The 27,169-nt window shown below is 51.2% G+C and overlaps 11 protein-coding genes across 11 annotated transcripts; 6 read left to right on the forward strand and 5 right to left on the reverse strand.

Annotated features, from left to right (window-relative positions):
• The first annotated feature begins 69 nt into the window (after positions 1-69).
• On the forward strand, positions 70-301 carry BJY04DRAFT_175599 (uncharacterized protein). The gene has a single exon (XM_073709355.1). It carries the CDS (start codon positions 77-79, stop codon positions 287-289), a length of 213 nt encoding a protein of 70 aa, XP_073577125.1. The 5' UTR covers positions 70-76; the 3' UTR covers positions 290-301.
• Positions 302-1,016: 715 nt separating this feature from the next.
• Positions 1,017-2,240, forward strand: BJY04DRAFT_175600 (mate-domain-containing protein). Its single transcript, XM_073709356.1, has one exon. It carries the CDS (start codon positions 1,262-1,264, stop codon positions 2,159-2,161), a length of 900 nt encoding a protein of 299 aa, XP_073577126.1. The 5' UTR covers positions 1,017-1,261; the 3' UTR covers positions 2,162-2,240.
• A 47-nt stretch (positions 2,241-2,287) lies between these two features.
• On the forward strand, positions 2,288-4,390 carry BJY04DRAFT_175601 (agmatinase). The gene is made up of 5 exons (XM_073709357.1): positions 2,288-2,912; positions 2,957-3,144; positions 3,203-3,286; positions 3,333-3,554; positions 3,603-4,390. Exons 1-5 carry the CDS (start codon positions 2,781-2,783, stop codon positions 4,153-4,155), a joined length of 1,179 nt encoding a protein of 392 aa, XP_073577127.1. The 5' UTR covers positions 2,288-2,780; the 3' UTR covers positions 4,156-4,390.
• Positions 4,391-4,439: 49 nt separating this feature from the next.
• On the forward strand, positions 4,440-4,982 carry BJY04DRAFT_212355 (uncharacterized protein; the record flags this gene model as incomplete). The annotated part of the gene is made up of 1 exon (XM_073714564.1): positions 4,440-4,982. One exon carries the CDS (start codon positions 4,440-4,442, stop codon positions 4,980-4,982), a length of 543 nt encoding a protein of 180 aa, XP_073577128.1.
• Positions 4,983-6,208: 1,226 nt separating this feature from the next.
• Positions 6,209-7,012, reverse strand: BJY04DRAFT_1037 (uncharacterized protein). The gene has a single exon (XM_073707969.1). It carries the CDS (start codon positions 6,972-6,974, stop codon positions 6,474-6,476), a length of 501 nt encoding a protein of 166 aa, XP_073577129.1. The 5' UTR covers positions 6,975-7,012; the 3' UTR covers positions 6,209-6,473.
• A 228-nt stretch (positions 7,013-7,240) lies between these two features.
• Positions 7,241-9,122, reverse strand: BJY04DRAFT_1032 (GDP-Man:Man(1)GlcNAc(2)-PP-dolichol alpha-1,3-mannosyltransferase). Its single transcript, XM_073707964.1, has 2 exons — positions 8,185-9,122; positions 7,241-8,124 (listed from the first exon to the last, which is right to left on the reverse strand). The coding sequence occupies exons 1-2, from the start codon at positions 9,026-9,028 to the stop codon at positions 7,508-7,510; spliced, it is 1,461 nt and encodes a 486-aa protein (XP_073577130.1). The 5' UTR covers positions 9,029-9,122; the 3' UTR covers positions 7,241-7,507.
• Positions 9,123-9,835: 713 nt separating this feature from the next.
• BJY04DRAFT_212359 (kinesin family protein) lies at positions 9,836-15,176 on the reverse strand (the record flags this gene model as incomplete). Its single annotated transcript, XM_073714565.1, has 5 exons — positions 9,836-10,375; positions 10,428-14,390; positions 14,437-14,609; positions 14,659-14,982; positions 15,080-15,176. The coding sequence occupies 5 exons, from the start codon at positions 15,174-15,176 to the stop codon at positions 9,836-9,838; spliced, it is 5,097 nt and encodes a 1,698-aa protein (XP_073577131.1).
• Positions 15,177-18,744: 3,568 nt separating this feature from the next.
• On the reverse strand, positions 18,745-19,627 carry BJY04DRAFT_1051 (transcription factor domain-containing protein). Its single transcript, XM_073708007.1, has one exon. The coding sequence runs from the start codon at positions 19,558-19,560 to the stop codon at positions 18,871-18,873; it is 690 nt and encodes a 229-aa protein (XP_073577132.1). The 5' UTR covers positions 19,561-19,627; the 3' UTR covers positions 18,745-18,870.
• A 1,238-nt stretch (positions 19,628-20,865) lies between these two features.
• Positions 20,866-22,349, reverse strand: BJY04DRAFT_1075 (NAD(P)/FAD-dependent oxidoreductase). The gene is made up of 3 exons (XM_073708067.1): positions 21,565-22,349; positions 21,289-21,511; positions 20,866-21,222 (listed from the first exon to the last, which is right to left on the reverse strand). Exons 1-3 carry the CDS (start codon positions 22,331-22,333, stop codon positions 20,937-20,939), a joined length of 1,278 nt encoding a protein of 425 aa, XP_073577133.1. The 5' UTR covers positions 22,334-22,349; the 3' UTR covers positions 20,866-20,936.
• An 18-nt stretch (positions 22,350-22,367) lies between these two features.
• On the forward strand, positions 22,368-24,841 carry BJY04DRAFT_175618 (amino acid permease/ SLC12A domain-containing protein). The gene is made up of 2 exons (XM_073709358.1): positions 22,368-23,527; positions 23,585-24,841. The coding sequence occupies exons 1-2, from the start codon at positions 23,045-23,047 to the stop codon at positions 24,488-24,490; spliced, it is 1,389 nt and encodes a 462-aa protein (XP_073577134.1). The 5' UTR covers positions 22,368-23,044; the 3' UTR covers positions 24,491-24,841.
• A 208-nt stretch (positions 24,842-25,049) lies between these two features.
• BJY04DRAFT_212362 (uncharacterized protein) lies at positions 25,050-27,155 on the forward strand (the record flags this gene model as incomplete). Its single annotated transcript, XM_073714566.1, has 2 exons — positions 25,050-26,969; positions 27,045-27,155. The coding sequence occupies 2 exons, from the start codon at positions 25,050-25,052 to the stop codon at positions 27,153-27,155; spliced, it is 2,031 nt and encodes a 676-aa protein (XP_073577135.1).
• Between the last annotated feature and the right edge of the window lie 14 nt (positions 27,156-27,169).

Consider the following 27,169-nt stretch of genomic DNA (forward strand, 5'->3'; position numbering starts at 1 on the left):
ATAGTGCATGGGGAACTATATAGTCTAGAGACTACAACTCATAGATCCAATCTACATACATCCAGCGAATGTCACCATGATCCCTACTATTGCCCTCCTCCTCCTCGCCCTGCTCAAAGTCTCCACTGCGAAACTCCTCCTCTCAGCACTGATAGTCGCTATTGCCATTGCTCATGAGATGATAACAATCTCAGCCAACGACGGTCGAAAGAAAGACAGCAACTGTTCCACTCGAGACGACCATCTCATACTTCCGTCCGGAATCGCCTATTCCCGATTCGGTAAATAGATTGAGAAGCAAACGATCCAATCATAAGCAGTCGCCTAATTTGAGCACTGACGGCCTTCTCATGCACAAGGCTGGGTCCTGATCCACTTGGAGTACATAATAAAGAATATAATCGATTGGGAAGATAGGGTTGATGGGTGTCGGACTAGACGATGTATGGATGGATGCATGTATTGAAACTTTGTTGACGATGTATGAAATGAACCTTGAGTACCTTATGCGTAGAGGGAAAGCTATATCCTTTGCTTGATACCTTCTTCTTTCTCTCCTCGTCTCTTCTGATTTACTATCCTCCCCTGTTATTTCTCACTGCAAGATGCCCGGCTCTCTTTCTGCCCGTAGAGGCTCAGCTGAAAGCCCAACGGAGTATACATCTCTCCTGCCCAAGCCGACTGACATCGACGACCCCCCGGAGTACCTCTCTCAGGATGTCAATGGGGTTGATGAGCACGGCGGCAGACAGGCCATCCTCTCCGAACTCTGGTGGCTTTTCAAAGGCTCAGTCCCTGTCATCCTGGCCTACACTCTCCAAAACAGTCTTCAGACAATCTCCGTCCTGATTGTTGGCCGCATGTCCCCCGAGCATTTGGCTACCAGTGCTTTCTCACTCATGTTCGCTATGATCACCGCCTGGATGATTGCACTGGGAGGTACAACCGCAGTCGATACCCTGGCTTCTTCATCCTTTACTGGAAGCGCGAACAAACATGACCTGGGAGTCTTACTGCAGCGGGGCTTCTTTGTGCTTGGTCTGTTTTACCTCCCGGTGGCTGTTCTCTGGGCGTGCGCTGAGCCGGTGTTTTTGCTTCTGGGGCAGGATCCGCAGTTGTCCAGGGATAGTGCCCGGTTTCTCACTTGTCTTATTCCTGGTGGATTGGGATACATATATTTCGAGCTCATGAAAAAGTATCTGCAGGCGCAAGGTAAGTCCCACCCTTTCATGTGTTGTTCCATGCTGATGGCATAGGTATCATGCGCCCGGGAACGTATGTCCTGTTGATCACCTCCCCCTTCAACGCCTTGCTCACCTACCTCTTCTGCTACAACTTCCACATGGGTCTTTTGGGGGCGCCCTTTGCACTCGGCATATCATACTGGTTATCTTTCGCTCTGTTGGTGCTGTATGCCCGTTTCATAGCCGGGTCCGAATGCTGGGGTGGATGGTCGCGAGAAGCGTTCCAGAACCTACGCACTTTTGCGCGCCTTGCAATTCTCGGGGTCATCCATGTCGGAACTGAATGGTGGGCGTTTGAGATTGTAGCCCTTGCCGCAGGCCGCCTAGGAACCATCCCACTGGCCGCCCAAAGCGTCATCATGACCGCCGATCAAGTTTTGAATACAATCCCCTTTGGGGTAGGCGTGGCCACGTCGGCGCGGGTGGGCAATTTGCTCGGATCCAGGAATGCAGCAGGCGCTGCAAGAGCAGCCAATACCGCGGCCTGGCTCAGCATGTTTCTTGGTGGGGTCGTTCTGGCCGTGCTGATGGGGACGCGCCAGGATTTTGCGAAAATCTTCAACTCCGACGAGCGGGTGGTGAGTCTCACGGCCGAGGTATTACCCTATGTGGCTCTGTTCCAGATCGCCGATGGGTTGAACGGAAGCTGTGGCGGGAGTCTCAGAGGAATGGGCCGGCAGCATATTGGGGCGTTGGTGAACCTAGTTAGTTACTACTGCGGTGCTTTGCCTCTTGGAATCTGGCTGGCCTTCCACGGATGGGGTCTCAAGGGACTGTGGGTTGGACAATGCATTGCGCTGTACTTGGTGGGGGCGTTGGAGTGGGTGATAGTGGCTTTCAGCAACTGGGACAAGGAGGTTGAGAAGGCCTTTCTGCGAATGGATGTTCATGAGCGATTGGAGCAGGGAACGATGTGAGACAGCTAGACCGGTCTGAGACTCGGTAGATAGAATCAAAGAAGATGACAGCCAGTCTATCTCCAAGGGTCCAGTGTGGTCATTGCGCAGGTGGTGAGATGATGTTCAAGAGGATGAAAGAAAGATAAGCACAATCCGATCATGTCATTTGCGCGATAAGACCCAGCATCTCCTCCTCCAGCTGGCCCATCTCCCCCGGCCTTCCTCTTTTGGACTTCGACATTCTTCAACATCTCTCTCTATCTATTGCTCGTTTTTGGAAGTCGGCAGGAGACACATGAGCGATTCGTTGCAGTCAAGGCCTTATCGTGCGGAGAAGGGCTTCCTCCCCACAGTGTGCAGCATCTCAGAATATCGCCTCGATTGAGAAGGTCGGAGGAGAGGAAGCTTGTTTCATTCTGATTTTGATAGTAATCGGATGAAATCATACTCTCTCTTGAAGCCCATTACCAAATGTTGCAACACATCGCATGGCAGGAGGATGAGTGAGGATGAATGGATGGATAGTGTTGAAGGACAAGGGGAGGGATACTTAAGACTCCTGCACCCCTCCTCCTACTTGTCTCTCGCTAACTCCCACGGTCCTCTCTTCCCTCTCTTTATTTCTATACTATAAATCATGTTCGTCTCAACCGTGAGCCTTCTTGCCCTTGCGGCAGTGACTTCTGCCCACGGCAACCACCAGACTCCTCTTACTGGCCCGCTCCAGAGGCTCTGGTATAACACTCTTCCTGGCGATGGTGGTACTCAGGTACGTATACAGCCTTTATGGACTTTCATATACTGATTGGCCAGGCCGACTCTGTGTTTTCGGGCATCTCCACCTTCGGCCGTCTTCCCTACTACCCTTGCCTTGCCAGTGAGGATGAGAAGTTCGATATTGCCTTCATTGGCGCTCCATTCGATACGGGCACTTCCTACAGACCTGGTGCTAGATTCGGGCCGGGTGGTATCAGGCAAGGTTCTCGCCGCCTCAATCTCTAGTATGTTTCCTTGAACTGTGCTCACTGCCACACAAGGCTCACGCAAATTGGCTTTCAGTGGTGGCTACAATGTGCCACTCCAAGCGAACCCCTTCAGCAATGAGTTGAGGGTCTTGGACTGTGGTGACATTCCCGTTACCTCGTAAGTTTGACCTCCTTATTCTGTCGACCTAGCTAATGTACGCCAGGTATGACAATGCCTGGGCTATCAAGCAGATTGAAGAAGGCCACAACAGCCTGTTGATGCGCAAGCCATTTACAGATGCCCACGAGCATGGTCTCTCGCGAGCTGGCAAGACCCTGCCCCGAATCATCACTCTTGGAGGTGATCACACCATTACCCTGCCACTGCTGCGCAGCATCAACAAGGCCTACGGCCCTGTCACTGTCATCCACTTTGACAGCCATCTGTGAGTTCCTGAATCAATCTTAGCATACTTTATATCTAACGTAAGCAGTGACACCTGGAAACCAAAGGTCTTCGGTGGCTCGCCCAGCGAAGTCGCCGCCATCAACCACGGAACCTACTTCTACCACGCGGCCATGGAAGGCCTCCTACGAAACGACACCAACATCCACGCTGGTATCCGCACCACCCTCTCCGGTCCTTCCGACTATGAGAATGACGGCTACGTCGGATTTGAGATTGTTGAGGCCCGCGAAATCGACACTATTGGCACGGACGGTATCATCAAGAAGATCCGCGAGCGTGTCGGCACCGATAACCCTATCTACCTCTCCATCGATATTGACACCATCGACCCTGCCTTTGCCCCGGCTACCGGTACTCCTGAGACTGGTGGCTGGTCTACCCGTGAGCTTCGTACGCTCATCCGTGGTCTTGATGGCTTGAACCTTATTGGTGCCGATATCGTTGAGGTCGCTCCTGCTTATGATACCAATGCCGAGTTGACCACCATGGCTGCCGCTGATGTTCTCTACGAGGTTCTGACTATCATGGTGAAAAACGGTCCATTGACTGTCGCTGATGCTGAGCGTTCGGATCCGTAAATGGGGGTGTGCTGAAGGGAACCTAAATCATTGAATATCATGGAGTTTAGTTGTAACATCTTTGGTAATTAGAACCAACCCTAGAATCCCTTTAGCAACTACTTGATTATGCTTCATCGCCCAGAACAGCAGGAGCAACCATGCAGGAGCTCTCCCTCCCTCCTCGACCGAAAGATGTCTTTAGTCTTCAGTTCCTCCTCAATCTGTGCTCTTGCAACCATTTATCTCATTCGTACATCTCTGCTCTCTTTTACCTATTTACAGAATATTATTCTCTTCCCATCATGGCAGACTTGGTCGTGGAATCTTACAGATCCTATCACTACGGGGTGCCGCCAGATACACTCAGTATTGTCGCCAACCATGCCTTCCCAGTCCACCTGGAACGACTAAGACCTCGGATTGACGGTCTCGGTTCCCTACAGCCAAACTTCAACATGAGTCTTAGCCGGCCGTTGCGATACATCCTGCATTTTGTTCCAAAGGCAAAGACTGGGGACGAACGAGGCCAGTACGCGTTTTTTTCAGCCAAATTGGCGATATCACACGACACTTGCAATGCAAACGACCAAAACGTGGCGCAGGTGCGCAACTGGCTGAAGGCGGTTTATGGCGAGATACTGGTCTTCACCTCACTACGGAAGGTCCATGATCTCTATCAAATTGCGCGCGGATTTTCGGCAGACCTTGAGTGGCTTGTTGCATACCTCAGAAACGAACTCCACAAGGAGCACAGTTCGGAGATTTGGCGAGAGGGTGACTATAAAATTGTTGATCCAATGCCTCAGGATGACGGAGCATCTACAGTTCAAGTCGCTTTACCATGACCTGATCCTTCGCCTTAGCGATCCCCTCAGCCTCTATGATGACAGAATCCAGAAATTGAGAACAGATGATCCACGGACATATGGCTACTTGGCTAGAGTAAACCACCATCGTCTGTATTACATGATGCATCTGAGAGCAAGAACAAGGGTCGTATACAACTCTCTCTACAATTGGGGGAACAAAGGGCTTCAGCCAGCTCCAGCTCTTCAAATGCTTGGCAAGTTGGCCCAGCGGCCTTTACTATCCGTCGAGGGAGCAATTGGGGTGCCGCAAATGCTGCACGCCGCACGCATACGCGCCTCGACCGATATTCAGTATATATCGCAGTTGGAGACAGCGCTGCAAAGTTTGGTGTCACCGAATATGCACTATGCCTTTGTTCGAAATATTGTTCACGACTTGATCCGGACCATCGCCGAGCACTACAACCCGAATGGCTTCCAAATTCTTTCACGGAGAAGTTTCGACTTTGTTACCGACAATCTCCTGGCCGAGGAAGACATTAAGCTGCCTTAGGAACTAGCTTAGCTATATTTTATGTTAGCTTTAGGTTAATTTACTCTCGAACATGTCAGATCTCTAGCAAGATGGTAGGCCCTACATAGGAACTCGATTCACGTTATCCAAGTTCAGTCCCTGGTTATACTACACAAAGCGTGTATACCACATATAACACCAACTAGACAGCACTAACCCACCAGGCACACACTCCCTCTACTAGAGTACATATACAAGCAACAACCCAAAATCTACACCTTTACCAGAAAACAGAACAGGTATATATATGTCGATAGAAGACTTAAATAAAATTCTCACCCGGTAACTCCGGAATCCCCAACCCCGAAGCCCTCACTGGCCCGGATCCAGGTCCAGGTCGAGACCCCCTCGTACCCCCACTCCCACTGCTACTCGAATTCGAACTCGAACTCCCGCTGCCACTGATAGAGGCATTCCTTGGTGACCGCGTGGTATCTCTTGACCCAGACCTCGGGTTCGAAGACTGCGAATGGACCTCCCACGGCGGGAAATGGACGGGTTGCGGCAGTCGTCCCGGGAGTTCTGACGGGGATAGATCTCTCTCTCTTTCCCGCTGGGGCTGTGCTGGAAGGTGTTGCTGCACTAGCTGTGGTGGTTGGAGGTGCTGCGGTGATTGTGCATGTAGTGACTGCGAGACAGCAGGAGGTGCAGGTGCAGGTGCAGGGAGAGGAAGCTGTTCAACGGCCGGTGAGACGGAGTGATATGACATTGCGCCTGGGGGTACGCCTGAGCCCATGTGCGAGCTGTGGTTGTTTTCCTTGTCGTACTGGGAGGTTGGTGCTGAGTTGGATCCTCGCCTCATGCTTCGGTATTGGAAGTATGCTAGTATGGCAAGGAGGGTGATTAAGGGGGCGCCGATTCCGGCGCCAAGCCCGAGGGCGATCTTGCCGGTTGATGTTAGGCCGGAGTCTGCGGTGGTGGATGTGGATGAGGATGATGTTGGTGAGTTGTCGTTATTCTCGGTTGACGAAGAGGAGGGTGAAGGTGAGGAGGAGGATGATGATGATGGAGTGATGTTGAAGAAGGTAGTCGTCCAGGAATCCGGGGTCGATTCGATGGCTAGGAAGAAGACGGTGGATGAGTCGAGGTCTAATGAGTATGGCTGGACCACCCAGGAGAGAGAGGAGATTGGGTCTGTATTCAAGGGCGGTGTTCTTGCTGTTGATTGACCGTTCAATCAGTTGAGGTCTAGGAAGAAGGGCAATGGACAAACCATAGATATTCCCACCACGAAGATTCCTGTCATTCCCTAGCCGCTGCCAGATACTAATGTTGAACACATTCAACGTCGTCATCCAAGTGATCTTTTGGATGCTGCCCAACTCATAAGCTGGCATGTCCTTGACGGCATCCTGGACTGATACCAGGGGCGGCGGGTTGGTAAAGTACGTCTTGCCGTCGTCGACTGCCAGTGCCCCGACAAACAGCCATGTTAGAAGGAGAAAAGAGAACATCGGGCATCTCCCATCTCCTGGCTGCGAACAGCCTCAAGTTGAGATCTAAGAACAAGGAAGAAAGGCAGAGAGTAAGGTAGGAATAAGCGCGAACCGCCTGGGTGACCAGGTTACCTATTAATTGGGGTTAAAGGGTCCGTGTTTTACGTTAAAAGACCAGCCACGACAGACCCATAGAGAGACACTCGTTAGCCGCTGTTGGATTTGATGATCTCCATGTTTTTGCGGCGCAGGTACTTTGCATGCTTGGTGTTTCGCAATGGCGAGGATTAGCTGACTGCCAGCCGTTGGTTAAGCGCCGAGCCTACATAGGGCTAGCACGTACGATAGGTACCCTGCCCACCGGCTTAGTCTCCCTCTTCTGGAAGTGATCGCTTTGCTCGAATTCGAGGACCAGGCCGAGTCAAAGAAATGCCTTTGGAGAAAGCCTGAGGGGCCGAGGGCTGATTAACTTCTCGCACAGCCTGGTTTATCGTTGATAGTTCGCCGGGCTGAAGAGACCCAGTGAGAACTCGTAGTACAGAAAGGGCATGTTACACGAAACCAATCCACCTCAGAACGACCGCAACAATAAAAGCGAGCAAAGCCCCCGCTGACCCGAATACAACCAGCATCTGTTGCACCCCGGTAAATACCCTCCTCTCAGAGCCTAGCATATCCCCAATTTCTCCCTCCAGTTTGTTACCCATAGCCCGTAATGAGAACTCGCTCTCAACTCTCTCCTTTGCTGCGGTCGCTATGGCCTCTCGATCCTTTTCACTCAGCTCGAATAGGACTTTTTCAATAACACCTGTCCAAGCAGGAATATCCTTTGCGTCCCGGAGCCAGCCCGTTTCGCCTTCCTTGATAGTCTCCAGCGGACCGCCTGTGTTTGACGCTAGCACTGGGATTCCCGCGCGCATGGCTTCGATGGGCACGATACCAAAATGTTCGTTTATAGGTGTGTAGAGGAGAAGGGAGGCATTTCTGAGTAGTGTGTCACGGAATGCGGTGGGCACCGATGGAAGGAAGAGAACATCGACGGAAGATGGGATGGAGAGGGCGGAGGGGACGGTTTTGGATGTGGCGGTTTGCAGACCTAGGGAGGTTGCGAGGATATCGAGTTCGCTGTGGTACTGGACATTTTCTGTGACGCGGGGGTCGTAGCCGCCTACTTTGTTAGTTTCTTGCAGGATGAAAATGATGAGTGCCAGATGAGGGAGAAGCATACCAGCAACTACCAGCCTGGCCCCCCTCCGCCTTTCCTCCCCAAGCCCGTGATACGCCCGAATCGCCAGTGCAAGATCTTTTTTTCTCTCGAACCGATTCACGCTCAGCAAGATCTTTTTCCCGGGCCAGACCTCCCCTGTCTCACTCTCTACATCTTCTTTCGCCGCCGTATCAACACAAGGATAAATAACACGGACATCACCCAGCCTCTCAACACCAAAAACATCCCCCACAACACCTCTCGTGAAATTTGAGTTCGCAACAACCCGGTCCGCGGCACTCATCGCCCACCCCTCAAACCAATCAAACGGATACCGGTATAGTCCCTTCAATGTCTGTAACAGAACCGAGCCACCCTCATCGCGGCGCGCGAGCAATTGATCCGGAAAATGGCAATAAAACAGTATCCTCTGCCTCCCAACCTTCAGCCCTCTCGATCTCGATCTCGACCTCGACGGCCCCAGAACCTTCAAAATCGGCACGCAAGCCGGAACCTGATCGACAATGAAAACCTCATCCACCTCTCCCCCTTCCTCACTCGCCCTTTGTAGATCCCCCAGAAGTCTCCACGTTAAGCAGACCTGTCTCAAGATCGCCAGGAGAACATGAAACCGCCCCGCCACATGCGCCGGGAAGAATTGCCCGCCACGCACGCGCACATCTAACGTGCCGTCTCGGGCTTCCTCGAAACAGTGCGATTTGTCCCGGTGCGAGGTGTATATTGTGACTTTGTGGCCGGCGGATTTTAATGCGAGCGCGACGTCTAGAATCAGGCGTTCGGCACCACCTATGCCGAGGTCGGGGTGGATGATTGTGATGTTTGCGGGGTGGGTTTTCGGCGACATTGTGGGCAATTTGACCTCTATAATCGTGGGAATGAGCTCTGATTCACAGCGAGCGCCCTCAAAGGGCGTGCAGGGTTGGTTCTGAAGGGTAGTGAAGCTCCGAGTACAATGGAGATGATCTAGAGACGGATGGCCGGCGATAGGTGGCTCGAGCGACGTCATGTGATGAGTCAGACAGAAGTATACCGGTAGGTAGTTTTACGGAGTAGTAGACCAGCTCTCGGTTCATCTGATCTTGTACAAGATGCTTTGACAAAGGATTAGAATGTTAGATTATTTCCAGCGTAGTTTACTTCAGCTATGTCGGCAAGAGAGGTAAGAAGTGACTTTCTATTCAACTTTCCACATCAAGGTCTATACCATAGGGAGAGATTAATAATAGTTCGCCGCCTGCCAAGGCAATTTCTGGCCGCTACTGAACATAAACAAAAAAAAACAAACAGAAAACATATCAAAATTGCTGATCCAAAGCAGGTACTGGTGGGGGTAGTAGGTTGAGTGAAATAAAATATACAAGCAAGACAAGCATGAGCATGATTGTGCAACCACGCTGCAACCACGCTTTTTAGTAAATGACAAGGTTGAAGAAGGTATGTGGCTTAAAGTCGTAAAGCAAAGTCATGAAGGGAAAGTTATCGAAGAGGATGGGAATATCAGAAAAGAAACAATTTGACGTGGACGGAACGTGAGAAAGGTATCTGAGGTATACAGGGGAATCAACGTTGAGTTCATGATGCAGTGGTGATCTGAAATTCGCGTTTCAACATGGGCAAGAAAGGGAAAACAACAAAATTAAGAGAAGGGGAATTAGAAGCAGTTGAGCGTGCTCTTCTTTTTCTTCTTGTTGAGCGCGGCCATGCGCTCCTCAAGTTGGGCGCGAGCAGCTTCGGCCTCGCGACGGGCGCTTCGCTCCTCCTCAACGGCTTGGAGCGAGAGACGTTGAGAGTTGCGCTCTTTGCGGAGTGTGGTGAGCTCCTCCTCTAACTGCCAAGATTTCTTCTTCCAGGCCTCGCAGTCGGACTTGACCTTGTTGCTTTGTGCTTCCAGATCGCCTAGAGCCTCCTCGAGAGTGGCAGTCAGCTGCTTCTCAGCATTGAGATGCTTTTCAATGGTGCGGATGCGTGCTTCCTGTTCTTCAACAATCTGGCTTCCGACCAGCTCTTTGCTAGTGTGCCGAGAGCCTGGGGGCGAGGAAGCACCGTTCGTAGAGGCAGCAATGGTGGGAAGAGGAGGGAGGGGAATTGCTGGCGGAGGAGAGGGAAGAGAGGCTGCTGAAGAGCTCTTGCGCAAGTTGGACGTGAGAGAGCTGCTGCGGTCATGCGAGCTGTCTTGGTTTTTGATTTGGAGCTGCCATCATTAGCAAGAGATATACTTCGAAAGGCTGCCACTTATTACTTACCTCAAGCTGCTCGATGCGGACGCGGTAGGTCTCGATGTCCTTCTCGTAGATGACGATCTTGGCCTTGGCGTCCTCCAGAGCTTGATCGCGTTCCTGCTGGATGACCGAAAGACGATTGTTGTGCTGGTCGAAGCTGTTCGTAATCTGATCCTCGAGCTCCTCCACGAGACGTGCACTCTTCTGCTTCTCGGCGACGGCTTCCGCAACCAGGGATTCTTTCTTCTTGATCTGCTCGTCCCTCTGCAGCAAAGTGTCCTCCAAGGTAGCAACCAGCAAAGCAAGCTCGTTGACCTTGCCATCCTTGACTGTGATGGCCTTGTTGAGTTCCTCGACACGGTTGTCGTCGCCCTGTCGAGCCTCAATCTGCTTACGAAGGTCTTCATTTGTGTCCATTAGCTCAGCATACTTGTCCGAGAAGTGCTGCTTCTGCATCAGGACATCCTGGATCTGGTCCGCCAAATTATCCGCAGTAACATCTGACTTGGTCAAGCTTGAAACCACCCCTAGCAACTTGACCAACTCGTCGCGTGACTCCGAAATCTCAGTACGCAGGGTCTTAATGGCATCTTCGTGCTGGCTATTCTGCTCAGCGAGGCGTAACTCATGCTCAGCTTCAGCCGCAGCTTTTGCTCGAGCCTCTAGCTCGTCGAGCTCAGTCTTGTGCGACGCCTGCCAGGACTCCAGGTCTTTCTTATAAGTCTCGACCAGTGACTTGTGGTTGTCAATCTCCTGCTCGAGCTCGGCAATGCGAGCGTGGCGCACATCTACTTCGGTGGATGTCGATGCAGCATCCGTTGCGTTCTTCTGTGCCTCTTGCAGCTTTTCAAGAGATGCGATCTTCTCGGTATGAGCAGCAGCGGTGGCCTCATGCTCTTGAATCTTCTGCATCAATCCGTCGACCACCTGCTTTTGCCGGGCCCGCTCACTCTCGAGCTCACTAGCGGTGGCCTCCTTGTCCGTGGTGTCAGCCGTGATATTATCTGAACGCATAGTGTCGATAGCGGCAAGGGCACTGTTTAGCTCCTCCAGCGTAGATTTGAGCTGCTTCTCGGACGATTGCAGTGACTCAATAGCGCTTTGGTGCTTACCCTGCCACTGTGTCAGTTCGCCTTCAAGATGAGTAATCTTCTGCTCTTGCTCCTCCACATGTGCGTCTTGAGCCTTGGCAGCTTCCTCCTGAGTCTTCAGGATGGCCTTGAGATCCTCAATCTCTTCAAGAAGAACCTTCTCCCGCATATCGTGGGCTTCCTTCATCTGGACGAGAGTGTTCTCCTGTTGGACGACCTGGTCACGTAGCTGGTTCACAAGACCCCTATCAACCGGAGATGCACCTTGTAAACTGGACCGTTCCCGTGTAAGACCCGAGATGATGGTAGACTTTAGTTCCATCTCTTTCTTGACGCTTTGGTTTTCGGTCTCCAATTGGTGGATACGATCCATGCGCACTTGGAGCTCGTGCATCGCAGCATCGAGGTGGACTTCAAAGTTCTGCATGGTGTCTGGGCGAGTGCCGAACTCCTCGACGGCAAGATTCCGCAAACCGCCTATCGAGCGATGAGCTCGGTCAACATTTGACATGATGCTTTGGCTCGTCTTTCTACGTATGACAGGCTTAAAGCTCGGTGTTGTGGGTGATGGCGATGACTTGGATCTCTGCAGTTCAGCCTTGAGCGACTCGATTAAGCTCAAAGTGTCTTCGTGCTCCGCTTGTAGCTCACTATACTTCTGTGTTATGGTGTTCACGCTCTCCTGGTGGTCGTGCAGAAGTTTCTGCATGTTTTCGGCGTCGTGGGTTCCGTTTGGCGCACCCTCATCGTGCCCGTCCACAGTACTCTGAGGAGTGGTGCGGGAGGTCACATTATATGAGTCTTGCGAAGCAACAGGCTCCCCGGCCAAGGATAACTCCGATGAGAGTGATTGCGAGAACGAGTGTTGTGTTCCAGTCTTCGACGCGGGGGCCTTGTGATCTTCTAAAAAAGACACCGGGCGAGAGGTGGGGGCTGGTGAGATGAGGTGTTGGGCGGAGGCGTGGCGAGCCTCGTCCGCTGCGTCCTGCTGAAGCTCTGCCATAGCCCGAATAGCTTCTTCGTATTTCGCCTCAAGTATCTCATAGTCATTGAGCGTATTTTCATGCTGCATACGCAGGTCAAGCAATTCTTGACTGACGGTTTCCAGCTTGTCAGAGACAATTCGGATCTGAGTGGGACTAGGAGGAACCTCCTCATATCGAGTTGGTTCAAGGCGACTGGTTGCCCTTTCCAGGACTTCAAGATCAGAATCGCCTTGTTCAGCCTCCAGGTGCTCCTCGTCCTCTTCAGGAATCGGTTCAGCCAGGCCTTCGTCAGAGTCAGGAATAGCTGTCTCGACTGCTTCTGTTAGCACGTCAAGAGACATGCCTCGCTTCCGGGGTTGATATGCTCCTGCAGGAATAGTGTCGGGTTCTACCTGATCATGGGTGTCTTCCTTCTTGCCATTTTGCTGGATATGGTCTAGTTCATAAAGAAGGTTATCGAGTTTGCCAAGGCTGCGCTGGCGATCCACAACATGCTCGAGGCGATCGATCTCCCGTTGCATGAGTTCCATATCCTGATCGGCCTCAGCAAGGCGCTCTTCCAGCGTGGAAATGTAATCTTCGCAGCTCGCCTCACTTTCACGAGCACGGCTGAGCTCCTTGCGGAGTTCAGACACAATCGCTGCCTGCTTTTCCTCACCAGAGGATTGACCATCGAGTTTAGACTCCAGCTCATGGAGATAAGTCTCCGTGCTGGCCTCTCGGTCTATGAGTTTCTGAATGCGGGCTTGAAGCTGCGAGTTGACGGTCTCCACATAAGCACACTTGGTTTCACGCTCAAGCAGAGTGCTTTCCGTGGTAGACAGAGAAGTCCGGGTATTGGACAGAGAAGATTCGAGGCTCTGGATCGTCTTTTCGTACTCTAGCACAACCTGTTCGACCGATTCTGCAAATGAGTGAGACCGCTTCAGCCTCTCGACTGACACGGCAGACTCCACAATTCCATTCTCAATCTCGCCAGACTGCTCCGAATCCCTTGCGAGCTCGGAAATTAGCTTTGCATGGCGTTGGCTCAGAGCGTTATAGCTCTCCTGAACATCTAGCAGCTGGTTTTGGATCTCGATTTCCCGCTCGTTCTGTCGTTCGGCACGCTCTTGAGGAGCGACAGTCCGTCGGTCATTGTCCTCCGCATTGCGCAGTTGCTGCCGCAAAAAGGCAACTTCGGCCTTCAACCTCTCGATCACGGCGTGCTTGTCGCCATCATCAGCAACTTGCTGGATACGAGGCTTGCTCTGGATTGCTCTGGCTCTTTGCGCATATTGGACAGTATTCAAGGTTTCGCTAAGATGAAACTCGGCGGGGGTGACGCAAGCAATCATGTAAGTATACGCATTTCCACCGAGCGAGTCCTGAAGGAGCCGTGTGAGTTTGGAGTCGCGGTACGAAACGTGCGAACCGGCCTGGCGGGAGGATAATTGCGAGATGACCTTTCCCAGAGCAGCAAGACCAGCATTGATCGAGATACCCTCACGTGCGCGCTCCCCGGAAGCCCCGGTATTTTTCAAACGTTCGCTTCCAGCTAGATCGACAAAGTGGAGCTTGCTGTCAATAGTCACGGAGTGGTCGGCACCAGAGAGCATTTCTACCGGCACCGACATGCGCTTCTCTTTGGGTGACGTGACTCCGTTGGCGGATTTGCGTTGCACAAGATTCAAGCTAAAAACGGCATGGGATCGGGAAGATTTCGCGTTGATGGCGGTCGAATCGGTTTGCCGGATGGAGGAACCAAAGTTGAGAGCGCCAATCAAGTCTTCGAAGGAATTGATGCTGACTTGGTGCAGGCCTGTCAGGATTATGCGGCCTTTGGTATCCTCTCGAATTGTGACGGCGTTTCGTTCTCCTTGACTCACAGAGTCGGGGAGGAGCAAGTCTCGCAATTGCTCATTGTAGATCTGATGAATTAGCTAGGGACGGCAGAACTTTGGTCTACACTCATACCTCGACGTAAGTAGCTTTCAACTGCCAACTCCTGTCGACGCTTGGTTTTCCGAAGCTAGATGTCGAGCTGACTGAGTATCGCGCGGGTGTACGTAGACCAGTGGAGCTGTTGCGAGTATGCTTGGGGCCTTCCAGCTTTTCGAACAAAAGTTGCGCCGCACGCGGAATAATACCTAGATCATCAGAATCGCGTTGCTCAAGGCGGGAAAAGCCCAAACTTACCCATTGCTTCGTTGTTGTTCTGCTCATTAGGCCCTGAAGTTCCCATTGTGTAAGATTTACCAGCACCCGACTGGCCGTACGCCAAGATGGAGACATTGTAACCCTGCAAGAAGGAACCAACACTATCGCTCAGGTACTCCCAGATACCCTCCTGGTCCACAGTTTCGGGGAAAACCCGATCGAAAACGAATAGTTTGCGGCCTTGGGGGACATCAACGGCTAAGCTGGTTGGAGAGGTGACATGGGCCATGGAACGCTGGAACCGCTGCGGGATCAATTCATAACCGGGGTCGGTGGGCTTCAGTGGAGGACGGACACGGACAGCTGCAATTGGGTCAGTACAGGAGCAACAAGTCGTGTATTGGAAAACCAAGATTCTGCGGGCATTCCATGATAGGCTTTATTTGAATAAAGAACGCACCAACTTTGACTGCGGTTTTTCCATCCTCGTCTGATGCTCTGCTTCCGCCGTGTTTGCTGCTCATGCTCATGCGGCTAGTGCTTCTCGGGGTGCGCATTAGGGCGCTGAAAGGTCTCTGGGGGCCCGGCCCCGTGGGCGATGCTGGCGGCGACGCCGTCATGACCCTTTTATATTGACGATTCGCAGACTAACTTAGACAAAGGATCAATGCGGTGAGTGGGTCGATTACGTTGAAAGAGCGGAAGAGAGTAGAGGCATCAGCGGTGGGTAGCTGGTCAAACGAGCTTGTTCGCAGCCGGTTATCGATAAAATATGCACGATTTTGCGGGCGAGATTGGAGACAATCGCATGAGTTGGCGGCCTGCGACACGAATTGCGATGCCAACAAAACTCCAGAAATTCCAAGTGGAGGGCGGGAAAGAGTTGGACTCGGAGAGACTGTCGGTGAATCACCTAGAGAGAAAAAACCCAACGATTAGAAAGTCGCATTAAAGTTTTCGCAGCATTTGCACCAGCTCAGGAACTGAGAAAAACAAAGAAAAGCAGACTTAGCAGAGCCGTCGCCAGAAGCACGGCCCCTCAAACGGTCAGGGGTACGCCGGCCTGGTTGTGCCGTCGTTGCCCCTAGGAGCGAACGCGACAGAAGAGAAACAGAGGGGAAACAAACCGGGCAGAGAGACAACAGAGAGTCGAAGACTCGTCAGAAAGGGAGTGAAAAGACGCGCAGAGGAAAGGAGGGAGAGAGGAAGGAAAGAAAAGAGAGAAAGAGAGGTGGTGTTGACAGGTCTGGGGATCCATCGAGACTAAGAACTGACGGGTTGCTCTCCTGAACCACTAAAGTTAATTAACGGCCTCTTCACTCTTCACATTCGCTCAACTCGGAGTCTATCACCGAAGCTGAGCAGTCAATTGGTGATCATTTGGCTTGTGAGGACATGCTGCTTGTGTTTTAAATCTTGACCATCCTCATGCTACCTACAGCAGCATCTACCCTGCAGGGTACGATGCACAGTACAAACACCCGCCCTACTGAATACTACAGTTGACCCCGTCGCGAGCCATGGTTCGTTCAAGTCCAAACGGTCGGGCTTATCAGACGAACCAAAGGACATGTCAGAATTCAATATTTCGCAGTTGATTTCTATTCTTGATCTCTGCCCAATGTAGCCAGGTGAAACAGCGTCAATTTCCTTCCTCCAGCCACAACCCCATCTTCAAGCCTCTGCCACGAACCATTGCGACTTGCGAAAGAAGTCCAACTGACAGGACCGGCGTGTTACAGATTAACGAGCAAGCGAAATGAAGAGTAGCACCGATGCCCGCGCCCAGACTCTCTGCCGCTCGAAGCTTGACCCGATGGCGCCACTCTCGCTGCCTCTGCCGGCCGGCCCTCTATGAACTGTTCACGATGTTGGCATGAATCGTCTCTCTAGTTGTAGTCTGCACAACCATTCTTCAAGAGAATGTATGGTAACCGGAGTCTCCGTACACTGACATCAAACCTAGCGGGGAACTCGTAGCCATTACTCGGAGGCTGCCAGCCACTGTTCGGACCTCGATCAACTGGACAAGAACAATTAAAGATGTGGGCCTTTCCAAAAGCAAATATCATACGAACCCCAATTCAGCACACCTGGGCGGCTGGGCCTTTGCTTTGAGGCACAATTCTTTGATGTTGCACTAGCATGGGTCAGGGATCTCGCCATCCCGCCAACCTGGTCCTCCTGCTCTGTGCTTTTCAATCGCCTCATCTTTCAGCCTGTTTCAGCCCGTCGACAATCGATATCGTTCGTCGGTGCTTAAGAGATCGAGGGATTAGGTTTTCACCGTTTGCGATCAACCAAGATATCGCCTCTTCACAGCCTTGAAATGCACAAGCGTAAAACCCACCCTAAAGGTTAAATCTGGATCTCACAGGCCTGCGACTTCCGATTGAAGAAGGCGCATAGAAAAATCATGCCCAATTCTTCTGCGGGTGAATAGTTGAATGTCGATCGCCAACTAACCCACGGAAAGGGGATCGATTTCCTCACCGTCGAATCCCAAGTCGGACAACCAAGGCTTTGGCAAAAAGCATTAGTATCTCTCTCGCCGAGAAGATACGAAGTACACACTAAAAACAAAGCAGAAGAAACCCCGAAACCACACCTTCGTTTTACTCCTCTAGCGCTCGTGACGCTCGACAGTCCGTGATCAAAACCGTTGAACGCCGAGCCACGAGACCTAACTAAAGTTACTAAACTAGCCTCACACGAGGCACTCCATGGCGATCCAAATATCCCACGATCGAGCTGTCAGTGCTCAATGCCCGCCTTCAGCCCGCCACTGTTCCACATGTGATTATGTTGTTGCAAGCATGATTGAGACATCGATCGTCCGGTCAGTTCGCTTCCTTTCGCTCTTGGGTGAGACTCGCTCCTTAATTCTCGACTCGGGTTTCAGGCAATAGGCAAGGCTATTCGAGACTCGAGTCTCTTCCTGTTCACGATCTCCCGAAACCTGAACAACAACTTAAGATCTCAAGAATGTCGACGCAACGGTGCAACAGCCGGTCCACACTTCACATTTATTATTGCTCTGACCGGTAATGATTAACTTAGGTTTCGGCGCGTGGCACCCATGAGCTCCGGTGGGGGTCAACATATATAAAGTTTGGACCTTTAACTTGATCAAGCAGTCCTACGCTTCGACAGACCAGGACAGACAGGTATAGAAACGAATTACCGGGACATGCCACCCAACAGTGGACAGCCACCCTGGAATATTTTATGAGCATTACAGGAGCGTATCTCGCACCAAACACGGTAGTAATTAACGTCAACTCGCCCAATTAACCATCCCACGCTATAGCTAAATCGTTCAATCCATAGGCACCTAGTCTATCTATTTCGCAACTTCAGCCTAACCAGAGCATCCTCGTTTTCTTTCACGCCCATCAGCCCCAGCTGGACTTTTCGCACTCAAAATCTCAAAACAAGCGGCTGGTACGAGATCGCCACAAACAGCTTAACAAACCAATTTGCTACACCGTTCTAAGACACATAGCTGAATCGTCCCCGGGCGGCCGTCAATTGTCGCTATGAATTAGGTTCTGGCAATTCTTGGTAGTGAATTGCTCAGGATGGACTCAGCAACAAGGCACTCAATCCCGAAGGCAAAGGCGTCGAGGTGTAGTTGGCGGTTGGGGATCATGTGGCCATTTCCTTTACAGAGGCTCCTGGTGCTATTTTGGCTCTATCCTCAAGAATCGGACTGAGGTCGGATGCACAGAGAGGCGAATGGTTTCAATGCAGCTGAAAGACAAAACTCAGCAGTTTTCGTTAAGATCTAGGTTGATGGAGTGGCCTGGATTGACGCTTTAGAGATGTATGTGGAGAATCCAGGAAGCAGCTTTTCGAGTGTTGGTTTGGATGCTGGAGTGTGTCAATGTTTGCCTAAAAGGGTGCATACAATCAGACTTAGGTGTGGAGAGCGAGGAACAGATGCTCCTAGTATATGGTCATCGGCATTGCCGCGATGTCATTATAGTTAGATTGTAATGCTGGCATCTCAGTTTCCATCGCTTTGTTGAACTAAGCGTCTCCTCGACAGGCTCTCTGCGGCTGCTATGAGACTATGTATGTATTTGAGGTACGCACCATAGCGTCTCGAGAGGGTTTATCTCACCAGCCAGGAATCCAGGATACTGATAGAGAGATTCCAGCCTAGCTCGTCAAAGTAGACAAATATCTTTAGAAGGTTCGGACTTGACTGTGTAGATGTCTTCATTTGACCATGAGACAGAGCCGTATCTAAGTGAACGGCATTTTCCACCCTAGCCTTGAAATTGCTGCCGTCCATATAGGCGATGATCGTCTGGGCTGGTCGCACTCTAGATCTTCCCTCTTCCAGATTGCCTCCACTGCGGCCATGGTCGACGGCACATTACTAACAGGCTTGTTGCGTTTCAAGATCGTGAACCATTCAAGAATCTGCACTCTGTCATGCTCAAGAACAACGCAGCTGGCTATAAAAAGAGCCCACATGGGGTACGGGAGGAATGCGAGAAGATTGCCATGGATTCTGTGAATACGTGATAATGTTTTCATGAGGCTCGGGAGATGAGTCTGTTGGATAATATCACTGTCGGCAGGTTGGCCGTTTATAGCATGGTAAAGGTAGATCCAGGTGGCGTCTTCGAAGGCTGCGGAGTGCAGGCTCATCAGATCATCCTTGTCTATCTCGGAGCTATGAGTGCTTTTGAGAGAGGTTAACCGACTTCGAAGAGCTGCGAAGTCTTGAGAGGTGTTCTGCTCTTGGAAGCACCGTCGCCGAGATACATTGCTGATAGCGGATATAATGTTTAGTAGCTCAGGAGACAGCCCTAAACAGGGATTAACTTCCGATGAACCACGACAATGAAGGGATGGGAACATCGAGGGCACCGAGGTAGACCACTCGAGAGTATCAATGTGATTTTCGTGCTCACTTTCGACTCTCATAGCTGCAGTGGTAGTGCCTAAGAATGTGTCCTTTTCGAGAAAGAAACTATATACCAACTCGAGAACTTCCTGGCTGAAAATTTGTCGAGTGGTACCGCTCACTTTAATATAATACCTCATGATCAGTAGCGCGCCTTTCATGTGATATGTCCACTCCATGACACTCCCACTAGCAATCTCAAGGAGGCAATGGAACATGACAAGAAGAAGGAGGGCATCCCGTTCGCCTCGAGACCGAGCCAGTGATATTGATTGATCACTATCAGACTGCGGAACCATACTTCGGAGATATTCCAGTGAGCGGCATTTGTTAACGAGGATCATGTGGTCGTATCGAAGAACGTCTCGGCCTGCGCATTGATTACGAAGAGTGTGCGCGGCCCAGGCGATGGCGATATGGAGCAGGCCTTCGGATTGATAGCATAACGGAAGTAGGACAGATCGCCATGGGTTCTCACTGTCAACTAATGACCTTCGAATCGTACAGGTGTCGCTGACTAGGCCTGAGTTAGTAGGGTAAACCGATTTTGGGAAGAACGACGGACAATAATGGAACAGAAAACGGTCTGAGGTGGCTAAGGAAGGGCATTGAGATAGTTGATAAGGTACCATGTCGCCGGTGAAGTCTCCATCGAGCTCGCTCCATAAGGATAGAGCACCTCGTCGAGTGTCATGCCCATCATATAGGTAGCGGATATCCTCCGACGTGGTATGCAGCCAGCAGCGAGTGCCTACCCGTCGTGGAGGAGACAAATAATGCGAGGTTGTGAATTTCGTCTTATCTTTCCCGGGTGGATCTTTCGTCCCAGCTCTGCCAAAAGCGATGCCCATTGACTCGGCTTCATCTTCCCATAGGAGGCGGATGCCGTAATGGCATGTCAATCCTCGCTTCTGGCACCCGGCGCAGGATGGTTTGCCCTCTGTGTATGGTCTTAGCTTCTCCCGTGTATAAAGTCGTGATGCCACAAACCGGAACAACGTCGTCGGCGCCCTGTGATTACTTGAGTTAAGACCGACGATACTGTTCACAGAAAGGTAGCACTTACTCTTGCAGTTCCAGCAGCCGGAGCGAGTCCGTTTGATAGCCAGTTTGGCCGGTTCCATCCTTTTTTTCATGGTGTGTTGGAGTCAGGTTGAAGTGGTGAGGGAGATGGGGAACGGCCCGGGGTTCTTATCATCATACCGTTGGAGTAACTACAGTATCTGGTCCGGTAGCTGATAGGTAGCTAGATACTGGCAGCTGCCATGCAATGCGGGGAAGCTCGACCTTAGGTAAAGACAAACTACCTAAGGTACCTACTGAGGTCGAGAACTAAACAAGACTTAATTGGTCTAAAATAGGAACACCGGTGTTTACTGGACTCGACATGTTCTGCTCACAACAAACTCTTCACAGCTGTCCCCCAGCCAGGCATATCGTTCAAGTCCTCAGAATTTTCCGGGTGAGGATTTGTGGTATAATCCGCCAGCTGTGTGCCAGGCCTCCACCTCCACTTGTGTGCGATTTCTGCGTCCAGCGTCCCTTCCATCATCTCAACAATGTACTTGCCCAGCACCGGAAGGAACTTGAACCCATGCGCCGACCCTCCAATCGTGATCTTGAGGTTTTTGTGTTTGGGATGAGGCGTGATTAGGAAATGGTAATCCGCCATATCCCCGTCCCTATGCAACCTGTGTCAATATTTGTTCATAAACCAGCAAGCACCATCTAATGTATCTGGAACATACCAGCAGATCCGGGTCTCAACCCATTCTCGGTGCGCGAGCTCAGGCACACACGTTTCCATCCATTTACGAAGACGAGCCTCGATTATAGCCGGGATACCATCCTGAGGGTTGTCTGAGCGGTAGCGGGGGAGCGATATTCCTTTCGAAGACTTTGCATAATTCGTGACGAAGTGAATCGCCCCGATTTTCATAATACCATCTTCCTGAGGAGGGAACAGGATACCTGTGATTGAAGATGTTAGCGTTCACGAAACATGAAGAGCTGATGTTACTCACCCCCCTCCAGGTGGTCTAGGATAGGCATGCTCTTGTACTTCTTGACTTCTTCTGGAGTGAGCTGGATATGGCCCACCGTGTGACCCTTTGCGACGATTTGATTCTCGAGGTCCAGTAAGTTACCAGCTGCTGCGCCAGCGGCTAGAATGACTTGACCTCCGTAGTAAGTTGAACCATCTTCACACCTAACACCAACACAAGTCTGGTTTTCGTCAAAAAGAAGTTGCTTTGCGTATCCTGAGCTACCAGAAATGTACTTCACACCAGCCTTCGTGGCTTCTCTAGCCATTCTGACTATCCCTTCTCTGGCGTTCACCCAAGCAGCATTTGGGCTCCAATACGAGTTCCATCCCTGGAAATTTCCATTCAGACAAGGCCACTGCTTGTGTATTTCGTTTGTTGATACCAACCTAGGAGGAGCAACCCCGAGAGCCTTTGCGCTCTTCATGGAAGCTTCCACAAAGGGTGTCGATCGATCTGTAGCACCAATAATCCAGCCACTGGGGTTATAGAGCCCAGCAAAAAGTCCATTTGCGTCGCGCCATATGTCCCTTGCATCGCTTGCTAGCTTGGTGTATAAAGGCTCAGGATACTCGGTGCGGACGACCTTGTTGATGTCGTTACCTGCGGCCTCGAACGAAGGGACAGCGAAGCGGTCGAGGACTGTTACATTTGTGTACCCTTTCTGTGCGAGATAGAAAGCGGTTGACGTGCCAAATGTCCCACCTCCAATAACGATGATAGGTTCAGAAAGTTTGGGGGCGCCCATTTTCACGGTGTTGCTCTGAAAAAAAAAAAAAATGGAATTGAACAATCCTTTATGCTCTTATCTCCAACATCTTATATACATTCCACCGGCTTATCTTCCGATGTGACATGATGTTGCACCTGGGCTAAGGGCAACTCGATGCGCCGCAATTTGAATGCTTCTGAAGATAATGACTCCTCACGCATGACTCGGAGATATGTTTGGTGTAGGACGAGAGTCCTATCTCCTCTTTTCACTAGGATAAACAGGCTAATCTCGTGGCTAGCAGGCCCTTCTCCAAATAATGACTCCATACCATTCGACTTGGGTGGTCGATAGAAGACGAAATCCACCAATGATTCCGTACCCCAAAAAGTCTGATCCCTCACCAACCCAAAACAGGGTAAGATTGGTGATAAGAATGTTGGGGTAGAGCTTCCACGGCGGCGCATCGACCTGCCCTCCTTCCTACATTTATCTTGGCAGTGTATATCAGCAACGATGACGGTCTCTCTATCTCGACTCCTCGGCGTTGCTATGTTTGGTTTGATTATAAAGGTCTCAGTCTTTGCCCTTAGTGAGGACCCTATCATCGCATGCGACAAGCATACACCAATACGCTGATCTCCTAGACGATGTCGCAGATGATAGAGACCAAGGATGGCCTTTCCAACTCGCAGTCACCAGTGGATACAAACAGTGACAATTTAGGGGAAGTCTCGGTGGTGCAAAATGATGCAGGGTTTCACCGAACCTTCACTCCCAGGCAGATCCATGTGTGTGCCCATCGCTTTCGTTTTTCAACCAACTAATCTTGAACAGGTGATTTCGCTAGGAGGTCAAATTGGAGCAGGTCTTTTTATCTCCACAGGGTCGAACTTGCGAGATGGTGGTCCTGGCTCTCTCTTATTAGGGTTTGCCATGGTGTGTTCCTGTGTATGGGCAGTCCTCAACACCGTCTCCGAGATGACAATTGCATTTCCAACATCTGGAAACTTCATCGATTATGCCGATCGGTTTGTCGACCCAGCCCTAGCCTTCGCTGCTGGGTTCTCCATGTGGATTGGCTGGACTGCGATTATCGCCGCGGAGGCAACGTTCTTCTCCGTCATCGTGAACTACTGGGCAAAGGATTCTGTCCACGAAGCTGTGTGGTGTACGTCTCAATCGATTCTCTCGATCTCCGCTAACGGTGCTATAGTAACGATCTTCCTCCTTCTCATGTTTGTCATTTTCAGTCTACCAAACGTCGTATTTGGATGGTTCGAGTACGTTACTGCAATCATGAAAATTCTCGTCCTCATCGTATTCATCATTGTTGGTGTCGCCCTTGTTTTCGGCGCCGGACCGGAAGGCAGAATGCATCATGGCGAGAATTGGGAGGATGGGAAAGCGTTTCTGAACGAATTCAAAGGGTTCGGAAATAGTGTTCTCTTAGCAATTCTGGCTATCGGTGACAATACCTTCACCGGTTTCCTTGCAGGGGAGTCTAAATCGCCCAGGTTCTCTGTCGCTCACGCCGTGTTTTTGATTCCCATTCGAGTCTCTGTCTTCTATCTGGTCTCGGTGACGCTTATCGGAATCTTGATATCACCGTACAATGAAAATCTCCTGGGCAGCAGTGGCGTTGCTGCCTCGCCGTTCGTCATCGCTATCAACCAGGCCGGCATCAAGGGTTTACCGGATTTTCTCAACGTTATCATCATCTTCGCTGTGGCTGCCATCGCCGCAGAGAGTTTCTTCATAGCCTCCCGCATCCTACAATCGATGGCCCATCAAGGCTTAATCTCTTCATGGGTGGCAAAGGTCGACTCGCGCGGTCGTCCTCGAGTCTCGCTTGCCTTGACCAGCATCCTCTGCGTGACGCTGACGTACATCAACCTTAGCGGAGAAGGTATAACCGTCTTCAACTGGATGGCGCAGATTGCTAGTACAGGGTACTTCATGGTGTGGCTCGTGATATCCATCACCTCATTCCGCTTCCGTGCTGCCCTCAAGGCACAAAATGACCCTCTGTTCACGGAAATTTATGCGTGGAAGTGCGCCATCTGGCCAATTCCTCCGATTTGGCTCTTGAGCTGTTGCTGCTTTTATATCGGAACGTCACTGTACCTTGCCTTGTACCCTATTGTAAGTGTTCTTGGGCTACTCTCAACTCAACTTTGGCCTTCACGCTAACATCCAACCAGGGATCTGATACACCTACCGCATATTACTTCTTCCAGTACATGTTTGGGACAATTTTGATAGTCTTCAGTGCAGTCGGGTATAAGCTGATTTACCGAACAAAAATTCGGGATCCTCGAACGGTCGATCTTCAAACAGGTCGCAGAACTCTTGGGGCGGAAGAAATCAAAGAGTTGGATGACTATAGGAGTATGCCTCGGTGGAGGAGATTCGCCTCCTTTGTGCAGCTGTGGTAGTCGGTGGTCATAAGCTTTTGTCGTGCTAGGGTACTTTATATATAACGTGTATCGCCAGCTGTATATATCCCTAGTATGTGCATGAGATGGATGACTGTGAATATCTCGAATTGAAGCTGGTTTGTGTCGCTCCCTGCAGGTGGTGTAATGAGGGTGATGGGGTCACCTGACTTCGTGATGGAGTGACGCGGCGACGCGCCGCCACACCAGTTGTGGTTTCCGATCCCTAAGGCGCTTGTGCAACCTCGCTTTTGTAGTGTCTTGGACTCTATGGCCGCCGTCTCTCGCCTGCCTCTCTCTCAGAGCCCTCGAAGATGCCCGAGATAATAAACCTCCTCTCCTCAACCCCTCCCCCTCCAGATGAGAACCGCAATTACTCCTCAATCCGAAGATTTCACTCCAGCCCACCGGCCCCCGATCACCCCCCAGTTCCCCTCTTCTCGGACGACATTGACAGTTGGACACCGGCCTACAATAAACAGGATGACTTTAGTAAGCCTTCCAAACGGAGGCGACTAACTCCAGAAATAGAGACGGCTGCGCGATCACCTTCTCGGACTACCACAAGCCAACTCCCACCGCGCAATCGAAATCCGTTCGCTTTCTCGGATGAAGTCGTTCCTTCTCCTGCTGGACCATCCAATGCGAATGTAAATGTGGATCTAAAGACCGCGTACGCGCTTGACTCTGACCCGATTGTCTTTACGTCTTCTGCGCCGGAACCGAGCCGGCGGAGTGCGTCTCCGGGGAAGCGAAACAATGGACAACGGGGGACTACAAAAGCAAACGAAATTTTGGTTGATAACGGTAGTGACCTTGGATTTGGTTTTGGAAATAGTCGAAGTGAGAAGCGCAAACCTGCTGTGGTGGATAACATTGAGGAATTCAGCGATCTTCTGCGTATGCCGGATCCAAGTGAATTATTCAATTTCCACGATGATACAGAGCTTGCGGTTCCTGCGCTGCCGTCGGAGTTCTCTGGGAGGACAGCAAATCTACTTGCGAGACTTGGGGGCGATTCAAAACGTGATACAACTGGCCCTGGGGGGCGCGCAAAACAAGAACCACGCCGTTCGCAGGACGCTGAGGATGAGAGGGATCCGGATGAGCTCCCTGAACCGAAGGGTAGTCGAAAGCCGAAAAAGGCCGCATCGACAGCAAAGCGATCTACTGCAGACAAGGAGGCAAAAGCAAAAGACCGAGAGGAAGCCAAGGCGCAGCGTGACCGTGAGAAGCAGCTGGAGAAGGAGCGGAAGCAGAAACTAAAGGAACAACAGGCAAAAGAAAAGCAAATTGCGGCTGACATCGCGCAGGCAAACAAGCTCAAGGTGGACAAGAAGGAATCTACCCCGGAGATGATCCTTGACCTCTCTTCGTCTCTAAAAGAGACAAGCGTGGCTACGCAGGCGCTGGAGCATATGCGGCACCTCGGAGTTGAGCATACGTTCTTTGAGAGCCCGATTCCCAATGTGGTCAAATGGAGACGAAAGATGAGGGCCAACTACAACGAGACCTTAGGATATTGGGAGCCTTGCGAACTTCACATTCGTGACGAAGAACACATCCTATGCTTAGTGACCGCCCAAGAGTTCGTCAGCATGGTGACTTCCAGTTTAGATTCAGATACCCCAGATGCACCAAGCGAGCTAGAGCTCCACGTCCTCCGCCTGAAAAGCGCTCACCCAAACCGCACAATAATCTACCTCATTGAAGGCCTCACAGCCTGGATGCGTAAAAATAAAAACTCACGAAACCGAGCATATCAAGCCGAGTTCCGCCAGCACCTCGGCGAAGTCCAATCCAGCTCCCAAACGACAGATTCAGCACAACCTGCTGCATCCCGCCGCAGGAAAACAAACAAACCCGACGCCCCTCCAATCGACGACGATACAATTGAAGACGCGCTCCTCAACCTTCAAGTCACCCATCAATGCCTCATCCACCAAACCGCCGCACCGCCGGAATCCGCCGAGTGGATCAAGACGTTTACCGAGCATGTCTCGACAGTCCCATACCGCCGCCTCCGGAACCAGGATAATGACTCTGCGTTTTGCATGGAAACGGGCCAGGTCAAACCCGGTGAAAACGCTGCGGACACGTATCTCCGCATGCTCCAAGAGGTCAACCGGATCACAGCGTCAATGGCATACGGCATTTTCAATGAGTACCCGAGTGTTGTTGAGTTGGTTCGGGCGATGAGGAGGACTGGGCCGGGTTTGTTGGAGGATGTCAAGGTATTTTGCACTTAACAATCCTCTATGCGTGGATGTGTGTGTTAGAGACGCATAGCTGACATGCAGTATTTGTAGAAATCAGCGAACAAAAACGGCGCCCTCACAGATTCGCGCATTGGTCCCGCAGCCAGTCGACGCCTATACAAGGTGTTTATGGGCATGGATCCGCAGTCTACTGACATCTGATATTGGATTATCTG

The sequence above is a fragment of the Aspergillus karnatakaensis genome (assembly GCF_047715665.1).
Source record: "Aspergillus karnatakaensis strain CBS 102800 unplaced genomic scaffold BJY04scaffold_1, whole genome shotgun sequence".
Classification (NCBI taxonomy): Eukaryota; Fungi; Ascomycota; class Eurotiomycetes; order Eurotiales; family Aspergillaceae; genus Aspergillus; species Aspergillus karnatakaensis.